At 47.0% G+C, this 21,294-nt stretch overlaps 1 protein-coding gene across 5 annotated transcripts in view; it reads right to left on the bottom strand.

The window, feature by feature from the left end:
- LOC121276977 (ephrin type-A receptor 5-like) overlaps positions 1 to 21,294 on the bottom strand; it is a 373,321-nt gene that overhangs the window by 64,622 nt on the left and 287,405 nt on the right. For 4 of the 5 annotated variants that reach the window (XM_041185740.1, XM_041185743.1, XM_041185744.1 and 1 more), the window contains 2 exons: positions 810 to 935; positions 525 to 710 (listed from right to left, as the gene is read on the bottom strand). In XM_041185740.1, coding sequence (XP_041041674.1) covers positions 525 to 710; positions 810 to 935 — 312 coding nt within the window. The remainder of the gene's footprint in view (positions 1 to 524; positions 711 to 809; positions 936 to 21,294) is intronic. The other variant, XM_041185741.1, reaches the window with a different exon arrangement.

Genomic DNA, 21,294 nt, shown 5'->3' with positions numbered 1-21,294 from the left:
TCCTAATAAAGTAACTACAGTTATGAATATCATTCTGGCAATTAGAACATTACTATACTTTTATAGTAATGCCATTCTACAATTGGTAGGGATCTAGTCTTAAACTTCTTTGCTTTAATAGAAAATTGCATGGCCCATGTGCACAAATTTAATATAGTAGCTGATTTCTTGATTTTATGCAGTTAATGTGAAATTCAGACCCAATGTTGAACAAGCTAACAAAGTACTTTGTGGAAAAACATTCATCATTCACACATCCAACAGCTTTTTCAGAACCAAGTTTAATACACACAATCATACAGGTTAGTTAGATGCATATTTTAATATATATATATATATATACTTATATGCAGAATGCATGATTCTGCTTTGGAAATAAATTAAAGTTTTGAAACCAAATAGGCTTTAAAAATAATGATTTATGATTTACATTTCTAGATATGGTAATTGCTTCACAATCTGCATTTTCATAGTACTGTGTCTGATTTATTCATTTGGTAGACAAGGTATGGAAGGTTACGTACTTTTCGTGACCACCCCTTCAAGGTGGATGATGTTGGGATGGTCAAATTGCCCCATTATACTTGCTTCACCAAGGAAATCCCTGCGCTGCTTCTCTGTATAACCAGCTTTTAGAGTTTTGATGGCTACTGGGAATTCTCTTTTTCCAGGTAACTTCAAACGGCCACTGCACACCTCGCCAAACTCACCTTGAAAGAGAAATAAGACGTTGTGATGTTATGTAACTTGATTTACTATAGTAGCACAGGACCTAACAATGTAACAAGGATTCTTATCATCTAACCCACCTGCACCAATGACTCTTTCAATAGTGATGCATGATGCATCTATTTCCTTGGCAAACTCATGAACAGCTTGACTTGGGTCTTCATAGGTATGAGGGTCAATGTATGTTCTTATACCTGGCAATTTAACTGTTTAATGAGAATAAATTGTGAAGACATTAGTTCAATATTGTGTCATTTCTCAGTAAAATGGTTATACAATTTATTTTTTATTTTAATTATTATATTACAAGGTTTTTTGCTTTTTCTGCTTCTAGTATTTCTAATACAGCTCCGTTCCGTTTGGATGATTTCTTTTGATCGAACATTCACAATCACATTTTCTACAGTTTAAGGATTACTAGTCTCTTTGGGGCTTCACACCCACCATCACGGGTACACGTGCATTCTTGTCTGACCAGGCCAAACGTGCCTACATTTTCACTTTCAGATATTGCTATAACCACACGAAATGAGTGAAGAAAATCAACTGCTGGAACGGGCCTGTAATGCCTGCAGCAGCTATATCAGCCATTGCCTTCAGGGTTTCCTGGCTACTGTGCCAAAACAGAAGCTAGAAAGCTTTGAGTTGATATGCCCAACCTGCTTGTCCTACCACCTAGCATGTTCCAAAGGTTTGCTTCTAAGCCAATCTCAGAGTTGAGCAGGCTGAGTACTATCAAGGATCTCCAACAAGCAGACATACAGGGAACTGAGATGAAGGAGATGTTGCAACATTAACACTGTCTCAATAGCTTGGGATTTCTATGCTTCAGTCGCAAGTGGTCCACTCACATCAGAAGAAGTCCTAGAAATATCTGGGCAACTTATAGGGTGCAGAGGCCCAGCATCACAAGTTTTGGATCTTTTATCTTTACTTTGCATCTAGAGAATAAGAGTTACTTTTGCACAAAATCCTCATATTTTAAAGCCATCAAGACCTTTTTTGGAAATTCAAATTCCTTCTAATTCTCTCAACTTTAGCCTCTTATTCCGGAACCTTTTGAACTCTTTTTACTTCACAATTTCTATGAACTTTGTTCCTCCTAAACTTCAAACGTACCATCCAAGCATGCATTTTCACCCCTTCCCACCCAACCACCTACATCACCTTGTTGAAATCAAGGCTCATTATATCATCTCCTATGCTCATTCTTTACCACAATCTTAAAACTGTGTAACTCTCTCCCTCTTTCAGGTTTATTTCCCAGCTGCAATCTGCATGTTTTTATCTATTATTATCTATTAGTTATTACTTGTAACAACAGCTGCGTTCATATTTAATGCAGAAAGCATCCAAAGGCATCTCAAAGCAGCATAAACAGACTAAAATGGGCCACAATCAAAAAGAGATTAAATGGGGTGATAAAAAGTTTATCAAAAATGGTTTTAAGTAATATAGAATAGAATCATGAAATGGTTACAGCACTATGTTACTTAAGTATCTCAAAGGAGATGATTTAAGGGAGGAACCTAAATGGTACCTAAATGGCTGATGGTGGGGCCACACAAGAGACTGGAGTTAAGGGAATGCAGATCTCTCAGAGGCTTACTGGATGAGATCACAGATCTACGATGGGGCAAAGCCACAAATGGATTTCAATATAACAATGAGAATTTTAAATTTGAAGGACTGGGGCCATTAGGAGCCAATGTAACTCAGCAGGCATGGGGTTGACGGATGAATGGGGTAGGACAGGGCAGCAAAGTTTTAGATGGACTAAACGTGATGGTGGATATGCTGGCCCTCTGTGGAGCAAATGAGTGATGTTAATAAATACATTATTTCTATTTAGGCCTCAAATGTATTTGACATGTCCTACTGATAAAATATCATATCATGTTTTACATATTCAAGAAGCTGCTTTTCTTCTTAATTCTGCATAACATTTAAGAATCCTTTCCAGATCGCTGGAGCCAGGCTAATCTGTTGTGGCTGATGTCACTTAAGCTAATTACATTTCTAAGTAGATGCACCATCAGGGGACAAATGAGGAAAAGACCCTTAAATTCCATAATAGTTCACCTGTCTCCCACTGAGACTGGTCCTACCAAGTCTCTACTGCTTAGGGTTGAGATTGAGAGAACCCCTGGAGAAATTTAGGGCCAATTTCTTTAACAGTTCAGATAAACTGTTACAAATTAAGAAAATCATTACAGTATTTAAAGAATTTCTGTAAGTCAACCGTGAGTCAACCCAACAGAAAGCTCAGTGCTTCCTATCGGCAAGGCAGTTAACCAAACCTTTATCGATATGTTTTCAACTGCAATTCTCTAGCGCAATGTTACTAACAAACAACTTTGCAAGCCAAACACCTTCCAATGTCATTTATGTGTTTTTAAACAAGTGACTATACCTACCCGCACCCCCCACCCCAACCCCTCCACCATATCTTTATTTCACAAAATAGGCCTACCCAAGATTAGTCCACTCACACTGTCAGGGAAGCAATTTCTTCAATTTTGAAGTAGTATAATATTTGACTTAAAACTTTAACTCTGTTTCTCTCTCTGCAGATGTTGCCAGGCCTGCTGACTATTTCTAGCACTTTCTGTTTTTATCCCAAAGCACTGTGTTGTGGAGTTGTAGAAAATACGATTATGGCCTTGATTTTCCAAACACCAGGCCATACAATTTAAAGATTACAACGTTAGGAATAAGGAGAGTAAAGAGAGTTTCTTCATTCAAAAAGATTTGCGGAATATGTAATCAGGGACCTTTGAAGCAAACTTTTTAAATGGTTCCTTAATTAATGATATCATCTGGAATGAGATTGATGTTGGAAGCCAAGTAGGTGGTATCAGTTCAAGAAAAGATGAGCCAGCTTATTAAATCTTGTGACTTGATACACAAAGTTCTTATAGCTAAGTTTTCAGGACCCAGGGAATTCATTTCCCAGACACAATGGACAGGAAACAGGACAGAGAGCAGGGATATTGGGTCTCTGTATTTTTTCACTCTGTGAGGAAAACTGCAGAGAAAGTCTATTCCTGCACACCTCCTGGTAACTAGATACAGGGGGGTTTTGGCGGGGACCTGAGGTGAAATGGATACTCTACTGTCTGGAAACAGAGGAGAAGAAAAAGATAAAATGATGAAGTTGCATAGAATTTTGCTCTTATCACTCATTTAAGGATAGGAACATAGGAATTGTTTGGCAAAATAAAGGCAAGGGTTCACCTAGTTTATCTTCTACCATGCTGGTGGTCACATGATACAACATTAATGGAGTTGTTGACTAATCATAGCAATCAATTTTAATCAATTGGTCTGCACCCAGACCCAGAAATTATATATGAAAACTTTCAGTCGTTGACAGCTTTGGGAACCACAAGTCCAAAGTCCCTTGTTGGTCACAAGCAAGTTACACTTTCCATATGTCATGTCTCAAATTTCTTATATATTGTATTCCAAAGGTTTATTGAATCTGTTCTACTTTACCACATTTGTTCAAATTAACTAATTTTTATGGTACTACTCAAAGAGTATGGAAGGAGGGGTTTATCTTATGATGAACGGTTGAACAGATTGGGTGCTAGGCCCACTCAGAAGCAAAAAACAGTAAAAACTGGGAAATAAGAATACTGGTCCAAACTGTTTTTTCCCTTCTGACCATTGGAGTTTAGAAGAATGAGGTGTGAACTTATTGAAACATATAAGATCCTAAGGGGATTTGATAGATACTAGGAGGATGTTCCACTTGTGGGAGTGACTGGAACTAGGGGACACAGTTTAAGAATAAAACGTGTACCAATTTAAGATAGAGATGAGGAGAAATTTTTTCTCTCAAAGGGTCATCAGTATGTGGAAGTATCTTCCCCAGAAAGCAGTGGAGGCTGGGCCATTGAATTTACTCAAGGCATAGTTAGTCAGGTTTTTGATAGAAAAGGGAGTCAAGAGTAATGGGGGCAGACAGCAAAGTGGAGTTGAGGTCAAAGCCAGGTCAGCAATGGTCTTTTTGAGTGGTGGAGCGGACTCAAAGGGCTGAATGGCCTACTACTGCTCTTAAGTTCTATGTTCTTATCTTCCTAACAGTAAACTATATAAAATGCAACTTCCAGAACATGTCTAGTGCATCAGAAAACAACATTTTGTGAATAAGATTTGAGAGTGTTATGAAACTGTGCTCAACCAAAGAGATAGTATTGCAGAATTAAACAGATTCCTTGTTTATAGCCAGTGGAAACCTCAGCCACTTGTAAATTAAAATTAACATAGGTCAATTGGGATGCAGAGCTCCCTTACATTGTCCTGATATGACGTGTTGGTCAAACCTGCTGTAATGATTTAAAACTTTTTATGTAACAACTATCAAATATTTCATTTTATTCATTATTTCAGCCTGTAATTTTCAAACAATTCAGTGAAAGGTGGTCACCATCAATTCCTTACACACAGTACTCTGTACTTCACCCACTTAAATTCAACCAGATTAAAACATGTTTTACTCAGTCACAGAATCATATGGAAGGAGTCCATTTGGCCCACCATATTTGTGCTGATGCTGGCTCTTCAGCTGGAGCTCTTGTTAGGATCCCCTTTCCTGTATACATTTTTTTTAAAAATTCCCAAATCCCATTTGAATCATATATAATTTAATCATTCAAAAAGTATACTATGGTCTCTGCTTCAATGGCTACTTTTGGTAAAGCATCCAATGTTCTTATAACTAATAATCAGGTAATAGAAACCCAGCAGTTTTACGCTCCAACTGATTTTCATTACCAAGGATGTGTAAAACCTGGCCACTATTGCTGGGATTTTTTGGCCCTGCTGTGGTGAGATCCGCAGCGGGGTTGTGGCAGCCCAATCAAAAGTCCATTGACTTTTGGCGAGGCCAGATGGTACCAGCAGCGGGTGAGATTGTAAAATCTCACCCTATGACCCGGTGATATAATTCTTCCAACTTTCCCCTTCATTCCTCTAATGGTAAGATTGAATCCTTGTTACAGAAACAGCAACAATTTTTCACCACTTACCCTTTCAAAGCCTTTCATAATTCTGTAAATCTCATCCAGAGACCCAATTAATTTCTTATTTCAATGAAAAAAGCCCCAGATTTTTTTAGATAAAAGCAAAAAACTGCGGATGCTGGAAATCCAAAACAAAAACAAAAATACTTGGAAAAATTCAGCAGGTCTGGCCGCATCTGCGGAGAGGAACAGAGTTAACATTTCGGGTCCAAATGACCCTTCAATAGAACTAAGTAAAAATAGAAGAGAGGTGAAATATAAGCTGGTTTAAGGGAGTGAGTAGAGCTGGATAGAGGGCAGAGCTGGATAGAGGGCCAGTGATAGGTAGAGGTAGCCAAAAGATGTCATAGACAAAAGGACAAAGAGGTGTTGAAGGTGGTGATATTATCTAAGGAATGTGCTAATAGGTGACATTAAGGGTAGAAAGCAGGATGAGCAAGGTACAGATAGCCCTAGTGGGGGTGGGGTGGGGTGAAGGAATCGAAAAAGGCTAAAAGGTAGAGATAAAACAATGAATGGAAATACATTTAAAAATAATGGAAATAGGTGGGAAAAGAAAAATCTATATAAATTATTGGAAAAAAAGGGGGGATCGGAAAGGGGGTGGGGATGGTGGAGAGAGTTCATGATCTAAAATTGACAATTTTAGATTTTTGTTCCAAATGTCATCTCTCATATCTGGTATCATTCTCATGAATATCTGCTATATCCCTCTCATGGCTCTAATATTTTGTTGATAGTGTAGTGTTCAGGACTGGAATCAATAGTCCAACTGTGACCTAACCAATACATTCATAGAATCTTGCAGGGTAAAATAGCTATGACCCATCATGATCATACCATCTCTTTGAAAGACCAGTCCAATTTAATTCCACACCACTGTGTTCACTCCATAAACCTACAAATTGGATCTCTTCATGCCCATTTGTCTTTTGAAAGTTCAGAAGGAATCCAATTCCACCACCCTTTCAGGTTTCAAATCTTAACAGACCTGTATGAAAATATCTCTCATTGTTACTCCTCTTATTCTTTTGCCAATGATTTCAATTCCATGACCTCTTGTTAGTGATCTACTTGCAAGAGGAAACCATTTCACCCTATTTTATCTATCATAATCACAATCATTTGAAATACCTCTATTAGATCTTCCCTTCACGTAAGGAGAACAATCCTAGCTTCTCCAATGTCTTTGCATAAAAAGTCCCTCATACCTGCTTAACCCCCTCAGTGTCATATTCCAGAAAGCCAGTTGGTAAAGGATATCACTGGAGCCAATTTTTATACATTCATAACCACTTACTTACAAAGTTATAGATTACAAGCAAGTTCCTCCTAACCCACAACTACAGATGAAGTCTGTGTCTATTTAACTCTTTTGAGTACAAACACGTTTCCATCTGTTCCTATTCAGATGAAGTTACATTGTTTCATAGTTTGTCATTGTGAGATTTGAACTCTTGATACTCTTTTGAGTAAATCCGTTTCCATCTGTTTCAGATGAAGTTACATTGTTTCATAGTTTGCCATTGTGAGATTTGAACTCTTGATCTTGGGGTTACAAACCCAGTACCATAACCACTTGGCTATTTAGGCCAAGCTTCTGTGTCTATTTATATGAGCACAAGTGAACCCCAAGTTAATGACCACCACCTGTCTACAATTCATGCCATGCACTCTGCCCAAGACCTTTACTTCCTTCCTCAAGTGTGGTGTTCAAAATTGTACACAATACTTGAGGCCTAGCCAATTATTTATAAAGATTTAGCATGGCTTCCTTTTTGTGCTCAATGCCCCTATTTAAAAAGGCAAAGATCCCAAATGCGTGATTTACTGTTTTATCAGCTCACCCTGCCACCTTCATAGGTTTGTGAATTTGCAGTCCCAGCTCCCTCTGCTCTTGCACCTCCCCTCCCCCCATCAAAACTGTACCATTTAGATTAAACTGTCTCTCCATGTTGTTTCTTCCAAAGTGCATCACTTCACACTGATCCACTAAATTTCATCTGCCATGTATCTACCCATTTCACTAGTCTGTCCGCTCCTGAAGCCCGCTACTATCTTGTTCACTATACGCTGCATTGCCAAATTTTGTATCATTTGCAAACTTCAAAATTGCATTCCCTCTACCCAAATCCAGATTATTTATACAAAGATAGAAAAAATCTCATCCTAGTGTTATATTCACAGAATCACAAAATCATGGAATAGTTACATACAGAAGGATGAAATGTGGTCCATCGTTCCTGTGCTGGCTCGCCAAATGAGCAATATATCTAGTGCCATTCCCCTGCCTTCTCCCCATAATCCTGCACATTCTTCCTTTTCAGATAGTAATCTAATTCTGTCTTGAATGCCTTGAGTGAACCTACCTCCCACACACTCTCAGGCAGTGCATTCCAGTTCGTAAAATAACTTCTCCTCATGTGTTTGCTTTTCCTTCTGTCAGTTATCTTAAATCTGTGCCCTCTTGTTCTTGATCCTTCCACCAGTGGGAACAGTTTTTCCCTTTCTACTCTTTCCAGACTCCTCATGATTTTGAATACCTCTATCAAATCTCCCCTCAACCTTCTCTTCTTCAAGGAAAACAGTCCCAAATTCTCCAATCTATCTATACGGGTTTCTCATCCCTGGGACCATTCCCATGAATATTTTCTGCACTCTAATGTCTTCACATCTCTCCTAAAGTGTGGCACCCATAACTGGATGCAATATTCCAGTATACCAGAGTGTACAGGACTAAAGAAGTGTTGCTGCAGTTGTATAGAGCCTTGCTAAGACCACACCTGGAGTACTGTGTGGAGTTTTGGTCTCCTTACCCCAGGAAGAATATATTTGCCATAGAGGGAGTGCAACAAAGGTTCATTAGACTGATTCCTGGATGGCGGGATTGTCCTATGATGTGAAACTGAGGAAACTGTATTCTCTAGAGTTTAGAAGAATGAAAGGTGACCTCATTGAGGCACAAAATTCTTAAAGCGATCATGTCAGAAGCATGTTTCCCCTGGCTGGGGCGGTCTAGAATCAGGGGGTACAGTCTCAGGATCAAGAGGTTTAGGACTGAGAAGAGGAGGAATTTCTTCACTTAAAGGGTGGTGAACCTTTGGAATTCTCTGCCCCAGAGGGCTGTGGAGACTCAGTCATTAAGTATGGTCAAGACACAGATAGAGAGATTTCTAGTTATTAAAGTTATTGAGGAACATGGGGATAGTGCAGGAAAAATGGTATTGAGTTGGAAGATTAGTCATGATCTCATTGAATGGAAGAGCAGGCTCAAGGGTTTGAATGGTCTATTCCTGCTTCCATTTCCTATGTTGAGGTCGAACCATTGTTTTATACAAGCTTAACATAGCCTCCTTCCTCTTGTACTCTATGCCCCTATTAATAAAGCATAAGGTACTGTATGTTTTATGAACCACTCTCTTAATCTATCCTTCCAACTTCAAAGACTTATGCACAAATATACCCAAATCCCTCAGCTCCTGCCCTCACTTTAGAGTTGTACTCATTGCTTTATATTGTCTCTCCATGTTCTTCTATCAAAACAAAACACTTCAAGCTTCTCTGCATTTAACTTCATCTGCCACTCCTCTGCCCATTCACTAACTTGTCTATGTCCTTCTGAAGTTCTACCTTATCCTCCTTACAGTTCACATATGCATATGCCATTCCTCTGCCTTCATCTAACCTATCTTTGTTCTGCTGCATTCCTCAGTTTGCTGAGCCCAATTGTGGTATCTCCCAGAGTTTTTGATGCTGTTCCTTATTTGCCTGTGCTTAAATATTTATATAAATAGTTCCTTCAAAAATCCCAAAGACACCTCGTGACTCATACCCAGCTAATCAAAAAAGCATACATTTACCCTACACCTTACTTCCTGTTGCCTAGTCATCTCGTAATCCTAAATTGTCTTTAATACCATGTGCCTTAGTGCTCATTACAAGCATCTTATGTGGGATCTTATCAAATGCTTTATGAAAATCCAACATACATCTGCCAATGCAGTTCCATTAATTATATAGAAAGTAAATTGTTCAAAAAAATCAATGAACTCTGTCAAGCACAAATCCATGCTGACTATTCTTGATAAACCCAAATTTTTCCAAGAGTTGATTGATTTCATCCTAATCTATGACAATTTGTGGTCAATAATGTGCCTTTGTGCTGTAGGAAACATTGTGTAAAAGACATTGGTTTGTTACATTGGGAAACATTTTCTCAATGTAACATATGTGGGAGCGGGCGGGTGGATTCCCGATCAGCGCCCCCAATTGGGGGTGCGCTACTATTTTATGTGGACGGGCCAGTTAAGACATGCCTAGCGTGATGTCTGCTTGAAAGCGCTGTGTGCTCCCTGTGCAGGTTGTGGGGGGAGGGATTCCCTGAACCAGGAGTGCCCTCTTTCGTGCATGCCGCTTCAGGGAGATCAGTGGAAGTTGCAGAAATTTTTGGAAGTGTGAAAAAAAAACCCTGACATGTTCCCCTCATGTGACAATGTTATGGACTAGGAGCCATTTCCATGTTGAAAAGGATGGGCTTCAAGCTCTGCCTGATATCCTTTGCCAGGTTGGAGCTGAACTACTCAATGCTCTTTGACAATGAGTCTGGCTGTCTAGCACCCCTGCCAATGCACTCAGCATCTTGGTGTGCATGCTTATGAATGCTTGCCTGTATGCTGCTCCATCTAAGTTCTCAACTGAGTCCGTGTCACAGAACCCATCTGTGACCTTGTTCTCCAGTGACCTGGTACACATGCTATAATTTTTCCCTGGCCTGACTGTTGCTCATTCATGCTCAATAACTCACCATGTGCTTATTCTGACTCTATACTACCCTTTAAACTATGCACAGTGCCAGTATCTGAGCTGGTGGCCGCAAATGTCAGACCAAATGACAGGGCCCCCTCATCAGTGCTGTCCTGTTGCTCTCTCTCTCTCTCTTCCTGCTGAGGATACTGTGGCTGGGCAGTTCTTGGTTGCCTGAAAGCAGAAAATGAAAAATGGGAAGGTTGGGTTGAAAGAAGGTGTTGGGGGTGGGTTGGAGAGCAAGTGGCCCATGGTCACACCATCTGCCAATTGCATTTCATGCCAGAAAGCAGGATAATGGTGAACTAGAAGTTGAGAAGGGGCATACCATTATCTTCAATGTTCTCAGTGATGCCAGATACCACCCATGATGTGGAGAATTATCTCCTTTATTAGGCTCAGGAGCTGCAGTTGTCCTTGAGCCCACTGGCTCTGCTCTGTTCCTGGCAGCTAGAACTCATGTGTCCTTTAAGAGAGAGTTAAGAATTTCATCGATTGGGTTCCATGTTTTTTGAATGATGTGCCAGCCACAGCTGAATAGCTGGGAGATATGTGGAAATTGCAGGAGCTGGGTATGAGGTCGGTGTCATTGGAATGTGTGTGATGGTGAGATGGGGTATCTAGCTGCTAAGACTGAGTCCTGAGTATCAGACACTGCTGATGGATGATTGACGGGGGCATGGTGCATTGATGGCATGAGGTTGGTAGTGCAGTAGGTATGACATTGTTTGAAGATACATTCCCAGAACTTGATAATCTGTGTGAGGCCATTAAACTTCTTATCGCAGTGCTGCCAGGCCCTTGGGGCTAGACTCCGGGCACTGATCTCCCCAACCACCTGCTCCCACCTCCTTTTGAGGTGTGTCCTGAGGGTCTTCTAACCCCCTGTGGAAACATGTCCACTCTGCTCCTATACATGTCCATGACTAATACCTCCAGCAATGCATCTGTGACCTTAGGAGCCCTCTTTCTTGCTTGATGGTCCATTTGTGCCGCTCCTACATGCAGCCAGTAGTCAGCTCCCTTATGTGAAGCTCACCTTTAAGAGGTGAAGACTAGCTTTAAGAGGAGCAGGTTGGTTATACCACATGATATCAGCACATACTCCTGCTGAATGCCCAGATTGCCAACATTGCAGATCTCACTTGGACCAACGCTACATATAGGTAGCAGCAAGTTTGCACATGATCTGCCTCAACACTAACAGGTGCAGGAAGATTGGAATTGTGACTCTTGCAACAGAAAATGGGCCTTAATGAATTTTTAGCCTATAGTAGCAAAATGTGGTATTTGTGCTTGCTTTGTCCCTTTTTACTTCAGTGGAATGGCAAAGATCTTATACTTTTTCAGTGCACTGACACTCAAAATTTGTGAGGCTATGTGGGGCTTTGTTAAGAGAAAAGGCTGAATTTTCCAGTTGGAGGTGGGAATCGGGAGAGACGTTCAATTCCAGGGTGCGAACTCACTCCTGATGTGAGAAAGGAAGCAGCTGCTATTTGACCGCGTCAGGAAGTTAAATGTCCAAGGGATAGGCCTGACATTCAAAAAACATGGGGACGGAGAGGGGTCAGTCAAAAAGCGGGGCCATGTTGTGCCTCACTTTGGCAGCCATTGCTGTGGCTGCTGTTTGCAGATTTTAGGACAAAAGGTGACAAAACTGAAATTTCCCACATTTGGTAGAACAGTGGGAGGCTTGAAAGCTGTGACAGGGTAGACTGGTGACACATTCTTTAATGTCAGTGAATTTTTATACAATGGGATAGGGCCTCTTTGCCATGCTCAGCCTCTTTGGTGCCACTTCAAGCTGCATCCTCTCACATAAATTAACAGCTGATCCTGTCCTTGACTCCATTCAGCTGGTCTGATTCCTGACAGCTGCAGAAGTCCGGCAGCCACACTAACAATTAAAAAAAAAACTTACTGGGGACAGGCTCTTAATGAGCCAGCAATGATTTTAAGCACCTCATCAATAGGAATAGAGCTTGGCCTAAGTAGCCAAGTGGTTATGGTACTGGGTTTGTAACCCCAAGATCAAGAGTTCAAATCTCACAATGGCAAACTGTGAAACATGTAACTTCATCTGAAACAGATGGAAACAGGTTTGTACTCGAAAGAGTATCAAGAGTTCATTTTCTTAATGATCTCGTGGAGGTAATTGTGGATTCAGTTGGTTTCCTGATACTGAGGAGAGAAGGTGTGTGGTGTTGGTGTTGCTGCTCCTCAGTGTTTCAACTGTTTCTGCTGCTGCCTTTGGGGTTGTTGCTTCTGCTGTGTGCTGCTGCTGCTCCTGCACTTGAGGGTGTTTGCTGCTGCTGCTGCCCCTGCACTTGAGGGTGTTTGCTGCTGCTGCTGGACCTGCACTTGAAGGTGTTTGCTGCTGCTGCTGGACCTGCCCGTGTGGAGCAAAAGGAGAGAGAGGGAGGCCAGGAGGCCAGGACTGTGTCTGAAAACAACATCCTAGGTGGGTGTCCAACATTATTGTTTGTGTAAGGTGGGGGCAATAAAGGACTGTGTTTTGTAGGGGGAGGAAAGAAGACTGCAGGAAGGTTTGGGGAAGGAAGAGAGGGGGGTGTGTGGTTAAAACCACCATTCTGCTACCCCCCCCCGCCCCACCCAGCCCTTTCCCAGTAAGGCCAGCGGTGGCTGGTGAAGACATCGCCTCCCCCTGCAGGAAGATCATCACACCCCACCCAACATCCACCTTTCACTGGAGACACCCACCTGGACTCTTCCCTTTTCCCTCCTGTGCCTCCCTGTCCTTCACTCCTCTCCCTCCTCTCCTCTCCTGTACAAAAGGGGGAGGTTATTACTACCTCCCTCCCTAGGGAGGAACATTGTATATTTAATAAAAAAAAAATATATATATTAAAAAATATATATAATTTAAAAAAAAAAAAAATGGCCAATCCTTCCCAGGGTGGGCGTGGCTCTGGCCTTAAAGCCAGTTCAACATCTCCTGTGGCCGGGCCCTCGAGGGCTAATGTGGAGGCGGCTTTGTCACCGGTGGCAGGGCCTACAAAAAAGACTTATGCGGGGGTGGTTGCTTCTGCAGCTCCTGCTGCTCCCGCTGCCCTGTCGCCATTCCGTCTCCTCACCAGGGCCCTCGGGGGTAAAATGCTACGCTCACCCTGAGATGACTATTGAGGCCTGCGTTAAGGCTATGGCTGGGGTTGTCGGCCCCTCAGCCATTGTCGCGGCCTCAAAGATGTACGGGAGGGCCATCTTTTTCTTGAAGTCCGAGCGGGCGGTGCGACTCGCCCTGCAGAAGGGGCTCACTGTGGGCGGGACTTTTCTGGCGGTGGATCCCCTTGAGGCCACCGCCCAGAAGATTGTTATTTCAAATGTCCCGCCCTTTATACCATGTGGGCTCCTCCTCCCCCACCTTAATAAGCTGGGGGAGGTCAGGTCGGGGGTTGCACCAGTCCCGCTCGGCCTCAAAGACTCGGCCCTCCGCCACGTGTACTCCTTCCGGCGCCAAGTTTTCGTCCGCTTGGCCCAGGAGGAGTGCCTGGAGGGGGCCTTCTCAGTTAATTTTGAGGGGACCGCCTATCGGGTCTTCTGGACCGCGGAGGGTGTGCGGTGCCATGCCTGTAAGGAGGTGGGGCACGTAAGAAAGAACTGCCCCGCCTCCAAGGCCACGAGCCCCACCCAAGCGGCCGCGGCTGGCACCGCCCCTCCTCCCCCCGCCACCACTCCATCTCCCTCCCCGCAAGGGGAAGCGACCCCGGCAGCAGCTGCCATCTCGGCTGCCGGTGAGGCGGGGGGAGAGCCCCCGCGCCGTAAGAAGGCGCGGAGGAAGACCCGAAATTTGGAGGCGGCCCCTGAAACGCCCCAAACCCCCCAAACACCTGCAAGCACCGGCTCGGGGGAAAAGACAACATCCGGCCCCGGCGTCGTGTCCGCGTGTGCTCCCGGGCCCGTGGGTGCTAAGGCGCCGAGTGCTGGGCCCGGCGTCGTCCCTGCGCGTGCTCCCGGGGCCGGCGGGGAAGGGACGCGGGACCCCGAGCCGGGGTATCTAACACCCAAAACCCAGAGGGTGGAGTGTCCGGGAGGGCTGGACAAGGAGGAGGGGGCCTCGGAAATGGAGGTCTCCCTAGCCCCCAGCCTGACCCGGAAGAGACGTCACGCTTCGGAGGAGGAGGTGGGTGATGCCCAAACTGAAGAAGTTGGGTGTGTCCCTTCCCCCGATGAAGAGGTGGTGGCGTCTCCGCCAAGTAAAATCTCGCCCTGTCCTCTGGGGGAACTCAAAACACCTGCAACGACTCCCAGCACTGTTACCCCTGTCAACCTGCTGCAGTCCCCTGAACAGGGCCCCTCGGGGGTCACTGAAGGCACCTCCCTTGAGGTGGTGCCCGACTCAGAGACCCTCGATACCCCCGAGGTACCTTCTGGCTCATCGGGGGACTGTAACTTGCAAAATTTAAAAAATGTCAACGGGTCATTGGGTGGCGGCGAAAAGGAAGGCCTTCCCGCTCCCTCCCAACCCTTAGCACCGGGCGTCCTAGTTTTAGGTCAGGAGCTTGTCCTGAGCTCCCCGGACGACCCGGTGCCGGGAGGAGAGCGGGCATCAGAACTGCCGCTGCCCTCTGACCCAAAACGTTTAGAGGAGACCAGAGAGGACCCCTCTGGCCTTGATCCTGGGGGTGGGATCGAGGTACAGGTGGGGCCAGCTGGCAGCTCCGAATCAGCCCCCGTACTCAATGCGGGGGAGGGGTCGGAAGCTGGAGGCGACGACCTGGAGGAGGACGGGGTGTCCGTGGTGAGCGCTGGAGATTACGCTGAGTCGCTCTCAAGCGAGGCGGTGGATCCCCTGGTGCCCTCCACTGACTCCCCCCTCATCCCCCCAAGGGAACTCCGGGACTTTTTGGCGAGTCATCGCGGTCGCCGAGACAGGGTTCAGTTGGCCTTGGACCGGTGGCATTCTTTTCCGCTGGTGTTCTGGTCCACTCGCGAGGCTCTCAAGTCTCCTGAGTTGGATAGGAACGCGCGGCGGAGGGTCCAAACGTTTCTCGCTGGGCTCCTGAAGGAGAGGAAGGACTAAAAAGTCCTCTTCTTCTTTTTAATGACTTAAGGTGAAGATTTGATGTACCTTTGACAATGAAGACGACTATAGCCAGCCTCAACATCCGCGGCAGCAGGGCCGCACAGCGCAGGTTCCAGAACTTCTCGGTCCTCAGGGACGGGAAGTATGCGTTGTGCTTCCTGCAAGAAACCCATACCGTTCCGGGAGACGAAGCCACGTGGCTCCTGGAGTGGCGAGGGGGGGTCTACATGAGTCACCTAGCCTCCAATTCTGGCGGGGTGGCTATCTTGTTGGCCCCACATTTTCAGCCGGAGATCTTGGGGGTCAAGGAGCCAGTGCCAGGCCGGTTGCTGCACCTGACTGTGCGTCTGGGGGGGGCGGTGCTTCACTTTGTGAATGTGTACGCTCCCCTGGGCACGCAGCAGCAAGCGAGCTTCTTTGAAGAAGTGTCCACTCATCTCGGCTCCATCGACGCTGGCGAGTGCATCGTCCTCGGGGGGGATTTCAATTGCACCCTCGGGGTCCGGGACCGTCACGGTACCCCGCACTGCACGCGAGGTGTGAGTAAGTTGCGGGACCTGGTCAGGTCCTTCGACTTAGTGGACGTCTGGCGAAATCTCCATCCTGACTCCAGCGTGTTCACCTTTGTGTCACCTGGAGTCGGAGCGTCCAGACTCGACCGCCTTTACGTTTCGAAGGCGTACGTGTCCTGCGTTCCGGCTGCTTCTATACAGCAGGTTCCGTGCACGGACCACCGTCTGGTGTGGGCGGAGCTCACTTCGTTCTGCGCTCGGACGGGGTCCGCGTACTGGCATTTTAATAACCTGTTGTTGGAAGACCAGCGGTTCCTGGACTCGTTCCGTCGCTTCTGGGCCGGCTGGAGAAGGAAGCGGGGAGGCTTCCCCTCCTTGAGGCTATGGTGGGACGTGGGCAAGACTCACGTCCGAGTTTTCTGTCAAGAGTACGCGAAGGGGTCGACAAAGAGACGCAAATCCAGGGTCGAGGAGTTGGAGAAGGAGGTGCTCGACCTGGAGGCACGTCTCCGTCAGCCCGACGCGGACCCGGCCCTGCGGTCGGTGTACGATGAGAAGAAGGGCGCGCTGCGGGACCTGCAACTGGTCGGGTCTCGGGGCGCGTTCGTGAGGTCGCGGATCTGTTTCCTTAAGGAGATGGACCGTGGCTCTCCCTTCTTCTACTCACTGGAAAAAAGGCACGGGGTCCGTAAGCAGCTCTTTACGCTGCTGGCCGACGACGGATCACTTGTCTCGGATCCGGAGGGCATCAGGGCCATTGCCCGAGATTACTACACTGCCCTTTTCTCTCCGGATCCGTCCAGTGAGGAAGCTTGCAGAGTTTTGTGGGAGGACCTGCCGCAGGTCGGCCCGGAGTGCGCCGGAAAGCTCGACTCCCCTATAAGTCTGGGGGAGCTGACCGGCGCACTCGACGGTCTTTCTAGGGGCAAAACCCCGGGACTAGACGGGCTGACCGTGGAGTTCTTCAGGGCGTTCTGGGACGTCTTGGGGAGCGACTTCGCGGGGGTCCTGGGGGAGAGCATTGCTACCGGGGAGATGCCCCTTTCGTGGCGCAGGGCCGTGATTGCCCTGCTACCGAAGAAGGGGGATCTCCGCCTTCTTAAAAACTGGCGCCCGGTCTCCCTCCTCAGCACGGACTACAAAATCTTCGCCCGAGCCATGTCTTCTCGGCTCGGCACCGTGCTGGACCACATGATCCACCCTGACCAGTCCTACACCGTCCCGGACCGAACCATTTATGATAACATCCATCTGGTCCGGGACATCATCCACCATTCCCAGAGGGCTGGTCTGTCGAGCGCCTTCCTGTCTCTCGATCAGGAGAAGGCGTTCGACAGGGTGGATCACGAATACTTACTCGGAACTCTGCGAGCTTTCGGGTTCGGGACGCATTTTGTCGCCCGGATCCGACTTCTGTACACTGCCGCGGAGTGTCTAGTGAAGGTTAACGGGTCCCTGACGGCGCCCCTTCGTTTTGGGAGAGGGGTACGTCAGGGCTGCCCCCTGTCTGGCCAGTTGTATTCTATTTGCGTGGAGCCTTTCCTGCGCCTCTTGCGGAGGAGGTTGTCGGGATTGGTTCTGCGCGGGCCGGGCATCGGGGTGGTCCTTTCGGCTTACGCCGATGACGTGCTCCTTATGTTTAGTGACCCGGCTGACCTGCGGAGGATGCGCGAGTGCCAGGAGGTCTACTCTGCCGCTTCTTCTGCCAGGATCAACTGGGGTAAGTGTTCTGGACTCCTGGTTGGTCAGTGGCAGATGGATCCCCTACCCGAGGAGCTCAGGCCTTTCACCTGGAGCAGGACCAGCCTCCTCTACCTGGGGGTCCATCTCTGCCCCGCTGAGGAATCCTGGCCGGCAAACTGGCAGGAACTGGAGACGAAAGTCACCGCTCGCCTGCGGCGCTGGACAGGACTGCTCCGAGTGCTATCTTACCGGGGTCGAGTTCTGGTCATAAACCAGCTGATCGCCGCCATGTTGTGGTATCGGCTGGTCACTTTGACCCCTCCCCCGGACTTTGTCACAAGAATCCAGAGATTGTTAGTCGACTTCTTCTGGGACAAAAGATTGCACTGGGTCGCTGCCGAGGTTCTGAGTCTCCCGCTTAGGGAGGGTGGTCAGGCGCTAGTGTGCCTACGCACACAGGTGGCGACTTTCCGCCTTCAGACCCTGCAGCGATACCTCTACGTTGAGCCTCCTCCTAGATGGTGTGCCCTGATGACGTATTTCTTCCGTCAGGTGCACGGCCTGAATTATGACGTGCAGCTCCTGTTTATAGAACAGCTGGGCCTCGGTGGCTCCTTGCAGGCGTTGCCCGTCTTTTACCAGGACCTGATCAAAGTCTGGAAAGTGGTCGCCTCGCGACGCAGCTCTCCCCCGTCAGGAGTAGCGGCTATCGTCAGAGAGCCGCTGCTCAGGAATCCGCCCCTCCGTCCTTTTCAGTGGTTGGCGGAGAGGAGGGCTGTGGCCGCAGGGGTGACCAGGATCGGGGACGTGCTGGGTGGCGGAGGACTGGGCTGGATGCTCCCGCAGGAGTTGGCGCGACGCGCGTCTGTGAGTGTCCAGGTCGCAGCCGATGCCATCCAAGACCTGAGAACGGTCGTGCTCGGACCCGACGTTATTTTGGGTCTTGAGGTGGCCCAGGTGCGCGGTGGTCTTCCGTCTGAGCGTTCCCCTGTTCGGACGGAATTCCACATTGGCCCCAAGCCCCGAACCCTCCCTCGGGTGCTGGTGCCCCGCAATATGAGCCGCCTCGGGGACATGCCCTCTGTGCCTTTTGGCACGGCAAAGAGGAGCTTTTTGTACGGACTGCTGCTGCACACCTTCCATTTTCTCGCCCTTGTCCGTCGACCGGACACGCCCTGGCGTGCCTTGTTGCCGTCCGGCGGCGGAAGCCCCCGATGGGAGGCCCTCTACGGAGGTGTCCTCCCCCTTTCTATCGGAGACCTGGGTTGGAGGGTGTTGCATGCAGCAGTCCCTTATAATAAGAGGATGCATTGGTTCGCGGACTCTCAGGACACGTGCCCTTTTTGCGGTCTTGTGGAGTCCGTGGACCATGTATACATAGGGTGTTGTAGGCTGCACTCCCTTTTTAGTTATTTGAAAAACCTTTTATTGATGTTTTGTTTGCACTTCAGCCCCACGCTCCTGATCTATGGGCACCCGGTGCGGAAGGGGGTCGGGAAGGAGGAGGACCTCCTCGTGAACCTGCTCCTGGGCCTGGCCAAGTTGGCCATTAACAGGTCCAGGCAGCGGGCGATCGACGGGGGAGTCCCGCCCGATTGTTTGTCCCTCTTCCGCGGCTACGTTCGCTGCCGGATGTCCCTGGAGAAGGAGCACGCGGTGTCTGCTGGCACTCTCGAGGCCTTCCGTGCTCGGTGGGCACCGCGGGGACTGGGGTGTTTTGTTGACCCCTTTAATCACATTTTGATTTAAAGTTTGTAAGTTTCCTTTAAAACTTTGTTCTTGGTTTTACAGCTGACCTGAATTAGGGGCTGTGCCTGATTTATCCCAATTTTGTTGATTTGGTTTTCATTTAAAAGATTATCAAGAGTTCAAATCTCACAATGGCAAACTGTGAAACATGTAACTTCATCTGAAACAGATGGAAACAGGTTTGTACTCAAAAGAGTATCAATAGGAATAGGGCGTCCAGAAAATGGCAGAGAGAGGAAGTGGAGTGGGAGTCCCAGCCATGTTCCTCAGTCGTCATTTTTCTTCTACAGTCGCCCCTCCATTTCTGTCACATCAGGGGTGGCAAAACCTGACGCAAAGTGCATATGTGGGACAGGTTGAAAGACAGCATTTTTATGGTGTAATCTTGTACACATTGGTATAAAGTATTGTTGCGTAATTCATACTTTGCCAACTTCTTTATACTTTTTCTGGATTCTGTAGTTTTTAAGACAGCATACAGTTTGATTTCCATTTTCTTTCAGGCATTGTGCTTTGTTGCTATATGGAACAGGAGTTCTTCAGTCCCTTCATGCTCTCATCACTTGCAGCAACAATAACTCCTTTATCAGCCATCAACCAGCAGCTTGTGATTTATGCCAATCCATCACCCACCAATAAACTTAATTTTTGTGCCTTGACATCAACATGATCGATTTTTGTGCTTGCTGCCACTGTTTTCTTCTTCCCCACTCCAATGCAGCCTATTCAAAGGCTGACAAATATGAGAAAGATGTTAGCACGTTTGATGGCTGCTGGAGTGGAAGGGGTGCGCAGCATGAGTCTTTGTACCACCCCACAGTGCCATCCTCATAGAGCAGCACTGCAGTATGCAGGCAAGGAGCTGGAGCCAAGGTTCAGACCACAGCTGAATGTGGGTACAAAGCATTTTTTTTATAATCAAATATACTTCTATAGATCACCTTCTTCTAGACTTGGGGATCCTCAATGAGAAACTTGCTGGTACTGGAAAATAAAATAAAGACTGGCGCAATGGCTCATGAAAACCTAGATGCCAACTGAAAAAAAACACTAAGGCCTGAATGTTTCAGTCGTTGGAATCACGCGAATGGTGGGCCCGGGAGCGGCTGGGAAACAGAATCCTGACCGCGATTTCACGCTGGCTGGCCAATTAACGGCCAGCTAATGGGAAACGTGTGCTGAAACGCTCAGTGCTGCTGGGGTGGGGGCGGGAGGAGGTTGGGCGACAACCTCACCACAGGTGCAGTTAAGCGCTGCGAGAGAGCTCCCTGAAGACAGACAGCTGTTTTAGGGAGCTGCAGACCTGCAAGTAATGAAATAAAGCTACAAAAAAATGACCACACATCACAATCAAGCTCAACTCATAAAAATGCTGACCACAGATATTTATTTTTGTTTATCTAATGGAAATTAGATCCCACCCTTGGATAAGGTTTGATGAAAAATGTAAAGGCCGTCTGGCTGATTCACCCATCCGCCAACTGTAAGGTTGGATGGGCCATGAAAGATCGCAGTCAACTGCGCCATTAATGGGCTTAACTGCCCACTTAATTGTTGGTGGGCACACTTCTGACTTTAGCGCGCGCTCGCCGAGCGAAATATAGTGCAAGTGCGCGATTACATCGGGACGCTCACCCAACGTCATCTCGCACGATTTTACGCCCGGTCAGGTCGGCCGTGTGCCTGCTTGCGGGACACAAAATTCTGCCCTCAGAGTAATCAAAACCATTCACGAAATAAGGAT

This window comes from Carcharodon carcharias, chromosome 4 (genome assembly GCF_017639515.1).
Source record: "Carcharodon carcharias isolate sCarCar2 chromosome 4, sCarCar2.pri, whole genome shotgun sequence".
Taxonomy (NCBI): Eukaryota; Metazoa; Chordata; class Chondrichthyes; order Lamniformes; family Lamnidae; genus Carcharodon; species Carcharodon carcharias.
Note: the sequence above shows the minus strand (reverse complement) of the source record. Positions and strands in the feature narration are given on the sequence as shown.